Raw genomic sequence first — 18,650 nt, 5'->3', positions numbered from 1 at the left:
AGAAATGAGATTCCATTGTTTTTTTTCCAATATGCACTACTCTGACTATAAATGAAGGTGAACATCTTTTCATATATTTAGGGCCACTTATATGTCTCTTTTCTTGAATTGCCTGTTTCTTAATTTTGCCCGTTTTTTTCTAAGGGAATTTTGATCTCTTTTCTCCCTTAATGTCTGAAAAATCTTTATATGTTAGGGAGAGTAGCCTTTTATCTGTCATATGTATTACTCATATTTTCTCCCAGTTTATGATCTGTTTTTTACTTTGTTTATGGTGATTTTTGCCATGGAGAAGGTTTTTGTTGTTTGTTTTTTAACGTAGTCAAATTTATCAATCGTTTCTTATCTAGTATCTGGATTTTGAGCCATAGTCTGAAAGCCTCTTTTTCACCCAGATTGTGAAGTAATTTGCCCACACGTTCTTCTGGCACTTGTATAATTTCATTTTTTTTACATTCAGATCTCTGGTCCGTTTAGAGTTTATCCTTGTATATGGCATAAAAATGGATACAATTTACATTTTTCTAAATAGCTATCCAAGTGTGTCCCAATGTCATTTGTTAAAAAGATCATCTTTGCCCCAGTAATTATGGATATCACCTTTATCACATACTGGGTGTCTATATGGAGCTGCGTGTATTTCTGGACTTCCTCTTCTATTCCATTGATCTGTTTGCTAGTTGTGTACCAACACCACATCGTGTTCATTATAGAGGCCTTGCAGCCTGCCTTAGTATCTGTTAGGGTTGGTCTCCCTCAGAGCTCTTTCCTTCCAGTATTTCCTAGCTAGTGTTGTGCGTCTGTTTTCCTAAATGAACTTTAACATCAACTTGTCTTGCTCTTTAGAAATGCTCACCGGTATTTGTATTAGGGTTACATTAAATTTGTAAATTAACTTAGAGAGAACCGACATCTTGATCAAGTTGAAACATGCCAAGAACGAGGCATGTCAATTCCTTTTGTTCAAGTTATCAATAGATAATTTCAATCTGGTGTCCTCCCTTAGGCATTTACTTAGGCATCTTAGTGAATACGAAGCTCCCCAGTGTACAATCGGATCATACATGCTATACAAGTTCAGAGGAAAGGGAGAGAGGAGATAACTAGAATCACAAGAGAAGGCTCTGGGCTGAATAGAGACTGGAATCACGCGTCCTGAAGGTTGTGTAGGATTTAGGTGGGGTAGCAAAGAAGAGGAGGGAATCCCAGTGAGGGGCACGCAGGCAAAGCTCAGGGGTGGACTGAGGGTGACCTGTCTCACAGGACAGAAAGCCCCCATCCAGACTCTTAGCTGGAATAATGGGAAAGACACCACCTTGCTCTTTAAACCTCAGAGTTACGTCTCAGTGTCAATAGCTCCCAGATCCTTGTTATGTATTATTAAAATTGTATTAGTGAACATCAACTAGATTTCCAGATACTGGAATGATAATTTCTGCACATTCTTGCCTTTTCTGGGAATGGTCTAGAGCTGTGTTATCCAATACAGTAGCTACTGGTCACGTGGTTACCGAGCCCTTAGGTGACTAATGCAACCAAGGAATTGAAGCTCTCTTTCTTTTATAAGGTTTTTTTTTTTTAAGTTTATTTTTATTTATTTTGAGAGAGAGACAAAGAACAAGCAGGGGAGGGTCAGAGAGAGAGCCAGACAGAAAACCAAGCAGGTTCTGAACTGTCAGCACAGAGCTCGATGCTGGGCTCAAACCCACAAACCATGAGATCATGACCTGAGCCAAAATCAAGGGTCAGACGCTTAACTGACTGAGCCACCCAGGCACCGCTGGAGCTCATTTCATTTTCGTCAGTGTCAGCTATTTTTCCATTGAACCCAACTTTATTGCTCTGAGGAGGACTACATTTTATTCTGATGATACCGCCGCATAAGATACCATTGTCGCATCGCAACATGTGTGTCCATTTTACTTTTTTAAATGTGGCTCCTAGAAAATTGTAAATTACATGTATGGTTCATATTGTATTTCTCCCTGACGGCACTGGTCTAGAACCTCCCGCCTCAGTGTGGTCAGCCACGTGTGGGAACCATCCCAGGCCTTCAGAATCTGCTGGTTTACAAGGATCCCCGGCAGGGAGCGTGTTCTTCTGCCCAGGAACAGCAGCCCAGGTCAGGTTGACTCAGAAGATAGCCAGGTCTCTGGCAGGTACCCCAGAGTGGCCCCCCCATCCTTCTGGGGGTGGCGAGAGGAGGCGGGGGGTGGGCAGCAGAGATATCCCTACCTCCCGCTGTGATGTCACAGAGAAAACCTCTTGTGTCAGCCAGCCCCACCCGCCCTGGGCCGCAGGATATCCTTCCCATCTCCGGCAGCCCATCTCACACCACCTCACCCCTCTGCTGGCAAGAGGGGACCTCATTCGTCTTCACACCAGAAACTCATTCCGTGCAACCGATTAAGGCAGAGCCGAAGAGAAACGGAAACACCCTTGCCTCAGAGCTTCAAAAGTGAATGAGCAAACCCTCCCAACTGACTCAAAATGTTTGTCTCACCCAGAAGGTAGGTACCAAGACTTATATTTTTTTTTTTTCGGTTTTATTTAAATCCGGTTCGTTGACACACAGTGAAATGGTAGTTTCAGGTATACCGTATAGAAATTCAACAGTTCAGTCCGACAACACGTCATCACAACAAAATTTTTGAAATCTCACGACTCTCCCCTGCATCGTACCCCTTATGGTGGATTTGTAATACAGCTTATAAAAATTCACTGCCTTGTTTCACATGCTCATGGTAAGGAGCCTGAGAACACACCATGGGATTATACAAAACAGGATCAAAATTTGTTACTCAAGCCCCATTTTTATTGATAAACCTGGTGATGGCCATACCTCGGCCTTGGGGTTTTTTTCATCTTCTTCCATTATACTTCCCTTCCCTCCTCCTTTGCCTCTTCATCTTGCTTTTCCTTGCTGCTCCCAGGACTACTTAGAGCCCTCTAGTTCTCCTTTCCTCCCTCCCATCTGTATGATTCCCGCTGCCAAAATCTGGTTCCTGGTAAAAGGCTCAGCGGTAGTGGTAACCACAGAGCTGTGTATCACTCTAACGAAGAAAGAGCAGATGTTAAGTTCTCTGCCAGAAAAAGGTGAGGCATCCCCATGGTCCCGCTGGTAGTGAGCTCTGATCTGGAATCTACTGGAACTAAGGACAGCACAACCTTAGTTGGGCTCTTTCTGGCTCGGGGAACCTGGGAGAATCTGCAGGGATCCTTGCAGCTCCAGGAAGACCCTCACGGTCGGCAAAAGATGTCTTGGCTTGTTTAGGAGAACTCACATCTGGAAATGACTTGCCTCCCATCTGAGATAGTTGGGAACTGCCATCTTTCCGCTCAGAGGGTTACTAAAAAAGCAAAGGTTCATTCTCATTCTTCTCGCCTTTCTCGGGAGAGAAAAATGAAGCTTGCAATTCGCCAGAGAACTAAAACCCGCACGCACACTCACGCACACAGAGCAATGTGGTGTGCTGTTAATTGGCTGGATATTAGGGATCACAAAAGAAAGGCTAGAAACCCAAAGTGAATAGGTCATAAATGGGAGAACCCACAGAAATGGGCAAGAACGCGATAGAAAAAGCCAGACATGGTAAATTTTATTGACTATTGATTTAGGAGAGACAGAGGGGGTATGGAAGTTTATCTGTATATCTGAAGTATAAAACACAATGCGCGGCATCATTCTGTGTACGTTTCCATACTCTGTCCTGCGATCCCTGTCTTTAAGTGTGTGCGCCTCCCCTTTACGGAGGGGCAGCCTGGGGTTGAAACAAGAGACTGAATATTGACTCCACCATTTACTAGCATTGCGGCCTGGAGCAAGTCAAATGCTCCCTCTGGAAACCACCTGTCCTTCAGGCCTATTGTGAGGGTTCAAGGAGATGTTTGTGAGGAGCCTAGCAAGGTGTCCGAAACACCGTAGATTCCCTTCCCCTTCCTCCACACTTTCACGAGGCCTCTTGGTCTTCACGGCGGGACCGTGAGGAACAACTCTCTCCCAATTTACTTCTGAATCACTCAGGTAGGTTGTGTAACTTGGCCGAAATCGTGAGTCCAGCGGTGGGCGGAGTAGTGACGAGAACCCAGAACTACTGAGGCTTCTCGGTGTCCCAGTTTCCCCTCTTGGGCCCACGAAAGGAGGCAAAGACACAGTCTTGCTTTAGAACAGCGGCCAGGGGCCTGAGCCTTTAGGGGAAGGGCGGGGGCTGGGAAACGCCGGACTCTGGGCTCCCCTGCACCCCGAACCTCCTGACCCTCAGGCCTACAGGCCGGGGCGTGACGAGATGATCGGATGACCCGGGCGGCGCAGGAGCCGCCGCCGGCCAGCAGGCCAGCCTTGGGCACCACGTGGCGGCGGCCCGGCCTCCCTCTCGCCAGCTCTCGCCGGCTCCTGGTCTCGGGAGGCCCCGGGCCGCGGCCGTCAGCGGACGCAGGAGCCTGGAGAGGAAGACCGGCCCCAGTCCCCGGCCCCAGTCCCCGGCCCCAGTCCCCGGCCCCAGTCCCCGGCCCCACCCGCTCGCGTCCCCAGCGCTCAGCCGCTAGGGCGGGGCCTCGCCAAACAATTCAAAACACGCTCCGGGCGCGTCGCCATGGCAACGCGCGCCCGCTGCTAGGCGACCGGGGAGCCATAGTAAACCGGGGGCGGAGGTGTTACTCATGGAGGGAGGGGGGGCGAAGAGAGTCGGCGGGGACTCGGCGGGGCTCGGACACCGCGACCGCAGGGGGGAGGGAGAGCAGAAAAGTAGGGACGAGGGGGGCGCGCGCGGAGTGCAAATGGGGCGGCCCAGCTCCGGGCCCTGAGCATCCCTGGGGAGGCCGCTCCCCTTCGGCGCCCCTTCCCGCCCCGCGGTCCCCAAGAGCCCCCAGCCCCGGCAGGCCCCGAGGGCTCGGTCACCCGCGCGTGAGCGATTGCCCCACAGGATGTGCAGATGTGGCTGCCGCTCTGATTCACTCCAGCTGCTTAGGGCATGGAAGAAAGGCCGCTTCCTCTCCTGGAAATGACTGCATTAGCAAAAGCCCTCTAACAATTCCACCAACAACGGAAAGGGAAAGGCGACAGAGGAGAGGCCCCCAAATGCTATTCTTCAGTCCTTCCCACTCGACATAAGTAGAAGCGTTCCCAGAACTCAACTGGGGACCCATGTTAGAAAGGAGTCGTATTTAGTCTACACGCCCCTGTTCTGGGGCCATGCGCACACTAAACACTTGGGGGTGAGGTTAACCTGAGGCTGAGAAATCCCACAGCTAAGGGTCCTATGTTAATATTTTGGACATTCGGCATGGGCACTTTGGTGACATGACTCTTCCCTTCTGGGCTGGGAGGCCTATCAAAATGTCCTGCGTGAAGACATTCCTCGTTTTATCAGTGATTCTGTGAGCTGTGGAGCTGTGAAATCTCAGATGGCTCAAGATATGTCATCCGAATGGGTTCCAATCACTAGGGAATCACAGAGCTTGGGAAAGGACATGGCATTTCCAATCCGTCACTGGCTTTTAAGCAATCTGTTTGTACCCTGCTATCTGTGAACCAAAGATAATACTCGTTCGTGAGATCACTGCTGTTTTCTGGGCTTTGCTCATCAAAAAGCAGGAATGTTTCCACAGGTGGGAGGAAATGTATTGGCAGCGGATCTGTTCAGTGAAACTATGGGTGCATCTGTGTAGAAAGGCACAGGGTGTGTCTGTGGACCTGTGGACCTTCTACCTTCTCACTGTTCTCCTGTATGGGAATCAGGAAGATTTGCGTGTCCCTTAACAATAAAAGACTGTTTGGGACACTTTTCTTTATTCACATGTGCTCTTCACCCATAGGCTTCCTCATTGTATTCTGAGCCTGGTTTCCATTACAAACCTCACTCACTGATTCCCGGATGTTAGAAAGTGCTGGGCGCTGACGATCAACAATGAATAAAACACAGCTGCTCCTGTATCTAGCGACTTAAAGTCAAGTGAGCATGTTATGAGCTGCCTGAGAGGCACACGGTAGAACATGCAGGAACAAAGAACAGGGGCATGTAGATCGGAGCCAGCGACAGCAGAAACATTTCGCATTCCACTCCAGCTTTTTGTCTGCTGAGTAACAGAAAGGGATTAGTTAATGGGTCATGGGTCAGATAATCTGACTCCTGGGCAAAGGACAGAGATACTACTGCTAGGGAGGGCAAATGAACCTATCCTGGGAGAAGAGGCCACTATTGATAATGGAGCGGGGGACAGACAAGAAGCGATTTGCCACGAGGCTTTGCCTTAGGGAAGTGGTATGCTATGCAATTTTCTCTGGCTCAGCATTCTTACCCATTGTTTTAATCATGTCTAATGGACACTGTATTCACAAAACAATAAATTGGATTCCTGTTTACAGAGTTTGTGTGGGTGTCCCCAAACCATCATTTCCCTTTGTGTGTACTTAATAAATATGGTTTCGTACAGTGCAGGGAACAGGGACTGAGGACCTTAGCAAGTATAGGTTAGTCCCAACCCTTGGTTTAGTGATGTCATAAATGCTGAGTCACCTATACATCCCTATGGGGAATCGTCCTGACATGGTAACAGTCCAACATACCAAAGTTAAATACTGTTTGGGGATGTGGAATCTTTGTGTCTGTCCTGAGTCATGAGCTTCTGAGCCCAACCTAATTATAGTCATGGTGCACTGACTAGCAATGACTTTTTCTGTTCTAAGAGAGGAAAGAGAAGAAAAAAATATTAACATGCCTAAATTATAATGAAAGGAAGTGAGTGGGATGCCAGACAGAGAACCTCATGGTTCATCAAAAAGGGGAAATTAGACATTGTGGCATAGGGTCCTCGGGGAAGGAGGTTGTCCTCGAGATGGGTCACAGCTAGTAGCCAGCCAGCCCAGCCATGCAAAGAGCCAGCCTTCGAAGGGGTGGATTCAGGCTTTGGGGAGGCCTAAAGTAATGTAACTTTGGAGGCTCTCTTTAAGAAGAATCATACAAAATGAGGAGTATGTAACAGGCTGGGAAAGGGCCTGAGTTAGCAGAAGACCCCAGAGCCAAAATGTCCCTGGCTTCACTCAGTCTACCTCTAGGCCTCCTCACATAACCTCCAGCCTGTGCCGCTCCCGTCCCCTTTCCCTTGGAGAAGGCACATGTAATGCTATGAGGGCAGAGGGGGTGCGGTTTCTGAGCAGAGGCAATAAAAACCAAAGACATCAGACCGTGCCAAACAGTGACTCAAGCGGGATATGAGAAGCGTCTGCAAGTATTTGAAGGGTGTAAGCACAGAGCAGGGAAAAGAATTGTTCACTGTTCTGGGGTGGAAAAGGGAATGAGGATACGATTCAATAAAGAAAAATGTGCACAAAACTCATCAGGAAACATTGGCGAACTCTATTTTCTGACACCGTGGAGTTGTATTTCCCATGGGAGGTATTTGAGGATCTATTGAGTCACTGGAACTGGAACTGGCCACACACACACAAAAAAAATGTGCTACAGGAAATAATCCTGCGAGATGTCCTCGAGGGAGCGGCTGGATGCTCCCAGAGTTCGTTCCGAGCCCTGAATTCCAAAAGGCTGACACATGGCATTGTATAGATTAGTGAGCGGGGAGGAGGCCAAAGGAAGAAAAAAGAGCCATTCCCCGCAGGGAGGGACAACCACCTGCACCCCATGACTGGAGTTCAGGACGGAAGAGGAAAAACATGAGGAGACAGTGCCACCCAGCGTCAGGACAAAAGCTGTAGCCAGTTGAAACGTGAAAAGTGACCACAAAATTCCTCCTCCCTTCTCCCAGAGAGAGAGCTCTGCCACAATGAATTAAGGGTCCTTTGGGTGAAACGGAGAATCAACGCCTGGGCATAAGCACATGCGTGTCAAATGTGCTGTTACATCAGTCCTAGAAGAGTAGGAAGCAAGATCCAGAGACACCCATCTGGCTACAATCTGGATTAATTCTGTCAGAGGGGAGCGGGCCTTTGAGTCCCCAAACTAACTGTACAAATACACAACAGGAAAACCATGGCTTGGTTGGTGGCAAATCTGGAAGAGGCGGGGGAGGGCCGGGGTAGAACACGAAGGGTTTCGTTAAACCTAAGCCCCAAAATGGATCAAACAGGTATTACTTCATGGTACGTTCATTCCCCGGCTGTATATTTTCCAGTCTGTTCAGCCTTTTCCTCATTGTAAAGCTGAAGTGGCAACTTCCAAGCTCTTTACCTGCGGAACCAGAAACCAGATGTCCATCCCTGGGTATATACGAAGAGTTTTCTACAATTGCACATTCCTGGATCTCACTCAGCCTTACTGTGGAATCTCAGGATGGGGCCCAGGAATCTGAGTATCTTTCAGTTTTCTGACGCTCAGAGGCTGTTCTGATGCTCAGGCAGAATTGAGAACCTCTGCTCTCCAATTAGAGAGTGGCGATCAAGCCAACTAACATGAACTCACAGAAAGCATTACGAGAGGGGTGCAGTACGGAAGGACAGAGAGGAGGGGGTTGTTCTTCGAGAGAAAAGAAACATTTTCCAAGAATGAGTGGCCTTCACACTACTCTTGATAAGAGGCAGATCGCCAGATAAAAAGGGACTGAGGACATTCCAGGTAGAAAAAAGAGCGCCTCCAAAGGCACCCAGGACAAAAAAAAATGTGTGGCATCGGGTATTTGGAGAATCAAAAGCAGCTGCAGAACGAGCTCCTTCCTTGCCATCCCAATTAATTGGTACAATTTTTTTTTTCTTTTCAACGTTTTTTTTTTTATTTATTTTTGGGACAGAGAGAGACAGAGCATGAACGGGGGAGAGGCAGAGAGAGAGGGAGCCACAGAATCGGAAACAGGCTCCAGGCTCTGAGCCCTCAGCCCAGAGCCCGAGGCGGGGCTCGAACTCACGGACCGCGAGATCGTGACCTGGCTGAAGTCGGCTGCTTAACCGACTGCGCCACCCAGGCGCCCCTAATTGGTACAATTTTTGAGGACAGAAAGAATTCCTGGTTCTCAGGTGGCTGGCCGCAAGAAGATATGCAATCCACCCCTTACTGATTTGTCAAATTACTTTTTTAAAGTTTTAGAAACACTTTTTAAAAAAATAAACATTCTTCTTCCTATGCCCTGTAATATTTTCTGTGACTGCCATAAAATCAAGCCCAGTCCCACCAGCTACCGAGGGAACGGCAGTCAGATGGAAACTGAATCTTCACTTACTTTTTAAAGACCCGTCCCTCTGAGAACGCAGGTCCTTGCTTCTTTGTGCTTAATCCTGGATCCCGATTGGCAAGCTCTCCCATGTAATCTTCCAGAACAGCTGGGCCATGATTGCATTGTCAATTATTAAATGCCCACGTTCCCTGCAAAGGCAGCGGTTTAATCAAGAGGCACTCCAAAAAAATAGGAGGTAGAGGAGGAGGGAGCGGCCGGGAGGCGGGAGGGTGGGAAGGCAGTTTCACTCTGTCAACATTAAACCAAAGGGATTTGGGGCACAGATGGCATCCGTGGTCCTTCAGACAAGCAGCAAGTCGCTGACCATGGCCAAGGTAACCCAGCTTCCCGCTCTTATTGCTCAGAACGTACATTCCATGGTTATTTTGCACCTGATTTAGAGGTGTGTCTGGCTCATCAATGTGTTGTCTATGTTAATTCTGAGTTTTTCTGTTAACCTCTGTCGATGGAAGAATTAGTGAAGTTTTGGCACCTATGCACTTCCAATTGGCCTGAGCCAGAGTGTCAAGGGAAGCCACTCTCTGCCCCTTTTCTCAAGAGTAGAGAGTCACCTTGGCGCGGGACTTGTCAGCATATGCAAAGATAAAATTTTCTTATGGCTGCTACCCCTTCATGATGACCTTAAAGAGACCATTGCAAAATTAGACTTGGCCTTCCAATGCAAGAGGTATCTGAATCCTGGAGAGAAAAGGACATGTTTAGAGGAGAAATAAAATACAGGATGAAGGGCGCAGTACTGTAAGTGTTGAAGATAATTCTCGAAAGGGCTCTTGAATGAATTCCCATTCAATAATCAAAATGATTCTTGAATGAGTCTCCTTGTGTCCATCCTTGGTAGGACACTCCTTCTAGAAGCAGCCTCTTTGAGCTTTACTCCAAGCTGTAGTTCATCCTTTGTCTCTCAACTCACTGCTTCCTTAAATTGGTTATCACCTTGGTGCTGCAAAGTGGTTATACCATGGTGTGGGGTTCATTATTCTTCTCTGGCAACAGTCTGCAGAATAACTTACAAATACGTGTGACTTGAAATGGATTGAGGGTAAAGAAAAAAATCCGATGTGATAGTAGTCAAATCTCCAAGCCACATAGTTGCTGAAAATATAGAATTGCCTAAATCATTAGCTCAGTCTGTATACAGAATGATTAATGAAGATGTTTCATCTGGAAGTCCGTTGCCTGTTCAAGCAATGGATGTGAAAATAATTAGAAAGAGTAACTTATAGTAACAGAGCAATGACTAAACCAATAGATTTCAGAACTAAAAACAAGATGAAAGCATTCTTCTGGGGGGACAGGGGCAATATGTGACTTCCATACCTGGTAATATAAGATCTTTCTTCATTCCTGATGCTGTGGTTTTTCAGTCTTTACCAAGGTCACCCAGAGTCTTGCACAGACTGACAATTCTTGGGGGATTTAATTTGTTGAGTGCTTTTAAAAAAAAATCATGTTAGCAGATTGCTTTCCAGAAGTTGTTTTATCATGTATTTTATGTATTGATTTTTATATGCATATGAACCTTATATATTTCTTATTGCCATAAATAATCTGTCCTTTATCTGTGGCATGCACTGTTTTAGTCCCTGGAAATTCTGAAGAACAAACTGTTACATTTCTAAGATAAAGTTCTCTGTTAAATGTAGAAAATGCTAAGCTGGAGATGATGAGGCAGATTTATGAGCCTGTCCCATTTAGCTATGGTTTTATTTACGTTTCTTAAGCTAAGAAGATTTAGGTCTGATTAATTCTGATATGAGAGATCCCCCGGAAAGCTCGAGATAGTTTACTTAAGAAGCGTCTGTCAGCAACTAAATATGGGCTTCTTTTCTGTTCCGTATGTATTAATGTAACAGTATAAACATCTCCATAACACAAAAGTGCAAGACCAGTTAGATTTCTTTATTTTCTAAAGTTCAGTCTGGCTCCGAGCCACCACTCGTCAGGGTTGAAATATCTACTATTAGTCATTTTTCAGCTGGCTCTCCTCTTAGGCTAAAAATGAGGAGGAGGTCAGGGGCTCCGGCCAGAGCCACACGGGCCACAGATCTTTCTGCGGCCACACACTGTCCCCGCTGTGAGGCAGGCACCACTGCTGCCTCGAGCAGTGGAGGTGCCCCTCCAGTTCCTCCCCAGTGGCCGAGGGCACCCTCCCTGTGGCTCCATGACCATGACACTTGGTGTCCAGTCTCCACGGGCACCACCTGGATACCTCCCATTTGAGATTCTGTCATCTCTGTGGCAGTGTGTGAAAGCCGGACCCAGATCACCATCTCTCAGAACCTGTAGCCCCATCTCCTCTCCCGGGGTCTCAACAGCCCCGCGTCCCAGTTGGTCCACTGCCTTCTTTAATCCTGAAGGCCCTAATCCTTGCTCCCCGCCCCCTGACTGGGGTGAGCCACTTTAATGTTTATCGAGAGAACATATCCCCCTTTCCTCTCCTCTCCGAGGAATCTGTCAGGCAGAGAAGAGGGCAGCAAAAACTTCTGCTGTTACAATAGCAAATACCTCAGCCCATCAGGGCTACTACGTTCCAGTGAAGACAAAATCAAAACAATTCTCAGCAAGAGCATTAGAGCGACCACAATTCTTTTACTCAGCTTGAGATAGACTAGCTCAGTGGCTGAATCGCATTCTGACTGAGGTTATTATCTGATCCTTATTCAGATCATCCTCAGTAAACATGTTCGTGTAATAAGGTCCAGCTTAAACAAACAGCATCGCCACGGCGTCTTCTCCGGGCCACTGCTAAAGCTGAGCCTCCACACGGCTCCTTGGAGAGAGCCCCCGGGGCGGGCTGTGCCTGGCACAGGGGAGGGGCGTGGCTTGAGCCCAGGGAGCCTCAGGATCGGGCACCCTGTCCAGATCCCCGAGGGGGCTCTGCAATCAGCTTCTCCGCTCCCGTTGGTCTGTTACAGGTGGAGCTCTCCCAGGGCTTCTATGGCCAACGGGCATTCCTATCTGCCATCCTCAACATGCTGTCACTCAGCCTCTCCACAGTATCCCTGCTCAGCAACTACTGGTTTGTGGGCACACAGAAGGTGCCCAAGCCCGTGTGCGGAAAAGGTCTGGCAGCCAAATGCTTTGACGTGCCGGTGCCCTTGGATGGGAGCAGCACCAACAACACATCATCCCAGGAGGTGGTGCAATACAGCTGGGAGGCTGGGGATGACCGCTTCTCCTTCCATACCTTCTGGAGTGGCATGTGGCTATCCTGTGAGGAAAGCGTGGAAGAACCAGGTGGGCTCCTCACCCGGGGGACCTTACCCAGCCAAAGAACTAGGGGGCAGTGGCACTCGCCATCCCCGGCTGGGCCCCACCCCCGGGCTCGGCATCTCCCACCTCTGTGTTGTGTCCCTTCTCCTCGGACTCCCTTTTTCTTTCTTTGAAGTTTTATTTATGTTTGAGAGACCGAGAGAGAGCGAGCCCACGTGAGCTAGGGAGGGGAGGGGCAGAGAGAGAAGGGAGAGAGAGGGGCGGAGAGAGAGAATTTCAAGCAGGCTCCCCGCCGCCAGCACAGAGCCCCAAACCCACGAACTGTGAGATCATGACCTGAGCAGAGACCAAGAGTCTGACATGTAACCAGCTGAGCCACCCAGGCGCCCCAGAACTCCCTTTTAATAGGGTCAAAGGCCATCTGGCTTTTCCCCTCCTGACTGTCTCATAGACCCTCTGGTTTAAAATAGCAATACCCTTGGGGCGCCTGGGTGGCCCAGTCGGTTAAGCGTCCGACTTCAGCCAGGTCACCATCTCGTGCTCCGTGAGTTCGAGCCCCGCGTCGGGCTCTGGGCTGATGGCTCAGAGCCTGGAGCCTGTTTCCGATTCTGTGTCTCCCTCTCTCTCTGCCCCTCCCCCGTTCATACTCTGTCTCTCTCTGTCCCAAAAATAAATAAACGTTGAAAAAAAAAATTTAAAATAGCATTACCCTTAAAGGGTTTCATTTAGACTTGTAACATCATGAGAATTCCCACTCTAGTGAGTTAGGATTGCCGTTTGGAGACCCAAGGGAGGAGATATAATTCTTCTAGAAAAAGCCCTGGCTCTGCCTAGCTGTGACCTTATATGAGCAGCTTCCTCTCTACAGACCTTGATTTTCTCACAGGTGAGATGGAAGGATCAGAGTAGGTTACCTGTAGAGCCCCTTCCTCCCCGCCCCCAAAAGGGTTTTCTCCTTCTAAGTATTCTCATTATAATTTACCAGGTCAGGGAACTGAAGCCCAAAGAGGGTAACTAGACCCTGTAAGGGTGCCCTTGACCCTCCCAGGTCTCCCGCCACTCAGCGCATACTGGCAGAGCGGTGCCCTGTCATTGTGCATTCCTTCACTTGTGGTTCTCGGTCAGGAGCAGTTGGCCTAAGGACACCCCCCCTCCCCCCTGCGCAAAGCATTCAGAGGTCACTTGCTAGTCAAGTTTCTCTAAAGCCCAGAATTGTGTACAATTAACCACATGCCATTTCTCCCAATTTGGGCTAAGGGAAAAAAGGAGATGGAAGAGAAATATAAATGCGTGTATATTTAGATTTAGAATGAACGTTCTGCTTAGCACTGCTCCAACCCCGGTCCTGGAAACAATCGAGAGCCATTTCAGACCAGTGGTACAGCGGCAGCAAAAGGTTGACACTAGGATTGTGAACCCTTCCCGGCACGAGAAATGGGGACGTTTCCCCGCGGAAGCCCTCTCAGCGATGTTCTCATCTTCACTGTCTGGAATCGGGGCGGGGCGGGGCGGGGCGCGGGGAGAAATTAATCCTGAGGAATTCTAGCCTATGCCGTTGCCTGCCTACTGTATGCGGGCAGGCACTGGTCTGAACGGATGGAGCTGAACCAGGTGGGAGACTGGGGGCAAAGTTTTCACCCCTCCCTGACGTCAGACCTCGTCTGTGTTTCAGGGGAGAGGTGCCGAAGTTTCATTGAACTCACGCCACCAACCGAGAGAGGTGAGAAAGGACTACTGGAGTTTGCCACGTTGCAAGGCCCATGTCACCCCACTCTCCGATTTGGAGGGAAGCGGTTGATGGAGAAGGCTTTCCTCCCCCACCCTCCCCCGGGGCTTGTGGCAAGTATGTGGGTTTGATAACAAATTTAGTTGCCGTCGACTTGGGCCTCTCTGGCCCAACCGCGCTCTGCATTGTACTGTGATCTCCTTTTCTCTTCTTCTGAGCCCCACAGGCTGACACGCATTGCTTCCAGAGTTGACGCTCATTCATATGCAGGAATGCAGAACAGGAACAGCAGGAACAAATAAAGTTCACAAATAGAAAACCGCTTCCAACCAACCTCTCTAACTTCCTCTTATTGCCTAGTAACCATGTTGAAAAGCTTAGAGGGTTTTTCCCTCCCATATATACATATAAATATATTTTTTTCTATATATATATTTTTAGTGGAATGGAATGAAAAAGGGGAGGGAGGGAGGGAGGGAGAAAGAAACAAAATTGATCGTTCCAAATTCAATAAGGAGAAAAGAGACAAAAATGACCCATAGCAGTCATGCCCCTGGAAGATTTTATGACCATTAGATGGTTTCTTCTGGAATCTCCCTAACGGTGTTTCCAGCCAATCAAGTTTACTTGATTATATATCAGGTAGTGAGCAGAGAGAGCCGAGGGGCTGACAGCAAAGGACCCAAATTGGAGGAAGCTCCCAAGCAGGTTCCAGCTCTGTCTCATTCTCCCCTTCTCTGACTCCGCAAGGCTTTTCCCTTCTGATAGTCATCATTTGTACCACGTTCAGTTAACTGCCTGGGTGAGGGCTCTTCTTCTTCTGGTTTCTGACAGAGATCCTATGGTTATCAATGGGAGCCCAGTTCTCCTCCATTGGACTTGAATTCGCCAGCTTCCTCCTGCTACTGATGGACCTGCTGCTCACTGGGAACCCGGGCTGCGGGCTCAAGCTGAGCGCCTTTGCGGCAATCTCCTCCGTCCTGTCAGGTGCGTGCCTCCCGGGCTGGAGGGGGTGGGTGTCCTGGCCGCCTTTGAGGCACCCCCGCAGGGCGTGTATGTCTGTAGGGAGGGCAGGAACGGGGTGCCCACAGGCGGTATAAAGAATGGACGTTGCAGGCATGTTTAAGTTGAAATGAAATTTTGTATTAGAGCATTATGTACTCTGCAAAGTGATTTATCTCTAGGTTCTTTTTACTTGCAAGCTTTCCCAGTATGTGAAATATGGTTTGGTTTGCTTTTCAGTTGCACATATACACAGCTTTTCAAGACTCTTTTGGATCAAGTAAGAGAAAGAGATGCAGATATCTATCTTACATCTTATATCTTATATCTGCAGATATAAGACAGATCAGGAATAAAGCTCACGTACAGGGCCTGGGTAGGAAGAAGTAAAAGCCCCAAATGCAGCATTGACGCAGAAACTTTTCCCATAACCCTACACCTAAAGCCTGGGGCAGCCTATTGGAAAGCTATGCATTCAAGGAGAAGCCCCCATTGCAGATGAGTCTCCCTGGGAATGTGGTGGCAGCTGGGTAATGGAACTTCTCAACCTAGGCTGCACCTGATGCAAAACAAGGCGGTTGCTCCAAACTCCTATTCCCTGTAGACGGCAATGCCAGTGTCTCTCTAAAGGCGCTGCCTTCCTGTTCCCTCTGTAGGCCTTCTGGGGATGGTGGCCCATATGATGTATTCACAAGTCTTCCAGGCAACGGTCAACGTGGGTCCAGAAGACTGGAGGCCACATGCTTGGAATTATGGCTGGGCCTTCTAGTAAGTGCTTACTGTCTCCTGAGCCTTTTACCCCCTCCTCAGCCAACCTGCATTAGATGTTCTGCCCTTAAGCAGGTGCTTGCTCCGTGTCGTCCTATCTTCTCTTCATCCTTCATCCCTCATCAGGGGGTCTTTGGACCAGCGGGCTGGCCCACGAGGTCACATTTATTCTTTCCCCACCTCCTGGGGAGCTACGGAAGGGATTCTGTTTGTCTGATGATACGGTGGTAGCAGTTGCTTCTTCGCCTAATACACACGTTGCTTTGGGAAACGAGACTGGTTTTATGTGACTTACGGAAGCGATGCTCCATGTTTTAAATATTTTGTGGCTCAAGGTATTGGAGGACAGAGCAACGAAGAGATAGCCTTGAGACTTGGTTGGAGTCCCATGGCCTGTGAATGGCTGACTCTTCTCCCGTAATGAAGAGTAACTTCCTCCTACTTCCATTCTTATCCCACCAAACTGTGTGAGAAAGAAAACCTCCCCTGCTGGTCATTCCCTAACCCTTAAAGAAGGAAGGGGACAGTTGTTTTCGATTTCTCTTGAGGAGGAGCAGCCACCATGGCAAAATACACACCAAGTAAACATCCCCTTTAAGAGTTCCTCGCCTTCTCCCTTGAGGAATATGCTGTCTCGGCTGCACGGGCGCCAGCTTGGAGTTGCCCTACTGTGAAGTACTTTCATCGTGCTGAAAAGACACGGTGCTGGGCTCAAGGAGGCGATATGGAAGCCCATCCATGTCTGTTAGGAGATCCTATCCCCTTTTCTCATGATAGGAAACAGGCCATTTGATTCAGGCGTCTTTGGCCTAATCCACCAGCCACCAGAACTTCTTCTCCAGACACATGGTTTTGCACCTTGTGTCTATCTTTAAGCCATTCTTGGCATCAACATCTGCGGAGCTCAGACTACAAAACCCCCATCAGAAGCATTGCCAACCTGAGCCCACTGAGTCTGTCAGAGGCAGCAGATAGGAACACACTGTGCCAGCGTGTGGCCTGGCTTTAACCATCACTTGACCTCCTGAAATTCCTCACTAACCTCACACAACTTCCTGTTTCCTGGGCTTCCCAGAATCATGGGGAGATTTAGGGGTTGACTTTCCAAGTTTTTAGGAATGTGTTTGATACAGTTCCCTGGTGGGTTTTTTTTTTTTTTTCCTTGTCAAATCCATCCAGCTTCTCTTCAATCTCCGGCTTCTCTTCCATCCATTATAAACTCCCTTAAGCCAAGAACCACACTGTTTTCATAATAGGCAAATTCCACTATTACAACCTATAATACCTCCAGATTTGTAGTATTTCCTGAACGACTCTGAGAGGCTCAATTTGTGAACCCTAAGAATGCTAACCTCAAAACGAAGAAGGCAGAGGAATGATCACTCTCAGCATCTGATCTGAACAAAGGAAAATCTTTGGCAGGGTGTGGGGGTTGCTGAGGGGGTGCGTTGGGCTGCATCCACTCTACACGGCTGAGCTACAGGTTTGTGGAATCTCGGGAGATTACAAGGGTATCTGCAGCTTGGGAAACAGTAGTCCAGAAAACTGTGTGTGTGTGTGTGTGTGTGTGTGTGTGTGCGCGCGCACGCCATGTGTGTTTACATATGTATATAAAACAGGCACACTGGGAATAAAGGAGCTCAGCACTGACAACGGATCAATCCAGTGAAAACGAATCTGTTAAACTCCTAGTCTGACTCTTCACACTACTGACTACAAGAGTCATTCCCTTGGACTACAAAACGTTCAGAACGTATCCTACTAAGACAGACTAAACTAAGGCCTCGTGCCCATGGTTCTTGACCTACAACGTGGTGGAGGGAGCACACGCAGGTCCCTAAACCCTGAGGGGCATCGGCCTAGTTTGCTGGTAGGAAGGAATCATGGTATTTTCCCTGAAACCTGTAAGGAGGTCAGGTTCTTACTGTGCAATTTTTTTTGTTCATCCCTAGCACGGCCTGGGTTTCCTTCACCTGTTGCATGGCATCGGCTGTCACCACCTTCAACACATACACCAAGTTGGTGCTGGAGTTCAAGTGTAAGCACAGTAAGAGCTTCAAAGGAAACCCGACTTGCCTGCCACATCACCACCAATGTTTCCTCCAGCAGCTATGTGCAGCCCACACAGGGGGTCCTTTGACCAGCTACCACCAGTATCCCAATCAGCCCATCCGCTCTGTCTCTGAAGGAGTTGACTTCTACTCAGAGCTCCGCAACAAGGGATTACAACAAGGACCCAGCCAGGCTCTTAAGGAAGAGGAGGCGGGGTCAGTCGTAGAGGAAGAACAGTGTTAGGAGTAGTGGGGGGTTTAGAGGGCAGGCTGAACCCAACCTTACATGTTCGTTATCAACATGTACGTAAGCCAAAGTCTGTGTCTTAAGCATGGTTTTGATGGGTAAGAACAAGAGTATCTTAAAGTACAAGACCAAAGGGGTGTGTGCCCGGGTGCCATCGCTCCCTTTTCCTTTCCCACTCCGTCTCCTGTCTCGTTTCACCGTCCCCCTATCTCCCACGTTCAGAATCACCTCCTCTCCTTTACTGATTGCTTGTTACGTGCCAGGTTCTGGGCTAAGCAGCACAGTCCCTGTCCTTTAGGAGTTTATCAGTTTGGTCATCTATCTGGGATTTGGAGGAATGGACGTGGGCAACTCAACAGGTGATTGTGACTCACCTTTTCACAATGCACTTGAATTTTCCTGGAAGCCTCAGAATGGAAAACGAAGGCCCTTCCGGGAGCTTGGACATGTAGGACAGATGTCC

At 48.5% G+C, this 18,650-nt stretch overlaps 1 protein-coding gene across 3 annotated transcripts; it reads left to right on the top strand.

The window, feature by feature from the left end:
- Window positions 1–2,280: 2,280 nt before the first annotated feature.
- Window positions 2,281–18,257, top strand: GSG1 (germ cell associated 1). Of its 3 annotated transcripts, none has more exons than XM_006933532.5 (6): window positions 2,282–2,510; window positions 12,096–12,417; window positions 14,066–14,113; window positions 14,954–15,106; window positions 15,778–15,889; window positions 17,842–18,257. In XM_006933532.5, the coding sequence occupies exons 1-6, from the start codon at window positions 2,463–2,465 to the stop codon at window positions 18,182–18,184; spliced, it is 1,026 nt and encodes a 341-aa protein (XP_006933594.1). In that variant the 5' UTR covers window positions 2,282–2,462; the 3' UTR covers window positions 18,185–18,257. The 3 variants fall into 3 exon arrangements, with proteins under 3 accessions (XP_019690111.1, XP_006933594.1, XP_006933593.1); XM_006933531.5 differs by having other exon boundaries at window positions 14,066–14,236; XM_019834552.3 differs by lacking the exon at window positions 14,066–14,113 and having other exon boundaries at window positions 2,281–2,510.
- The last annotated feature ends 393 nt before the right edge of the window (window positions 18,258–18,650 follow it).

Source organism: Felis catus, chromosome B4, assembly GCF_018350175.1.
Source record: "Felis catus isolate Fca126 chromosome B4, F.catus_Fca126_mat1.0, whole genome shotgun sequence".
In the NCBI taxonomy this organism is placed as follows: domain Eukaryota; kingdom Metazoa; phylum Chordata; class Mammalia; order Carnivora; family Felidae; genus Felis; species Felis catus.
The sequence above is the reverse complement of the archived record's forward strand: the minus strand, read 5'-3'. Positions and strand labels throughout refer to the sequence as shown.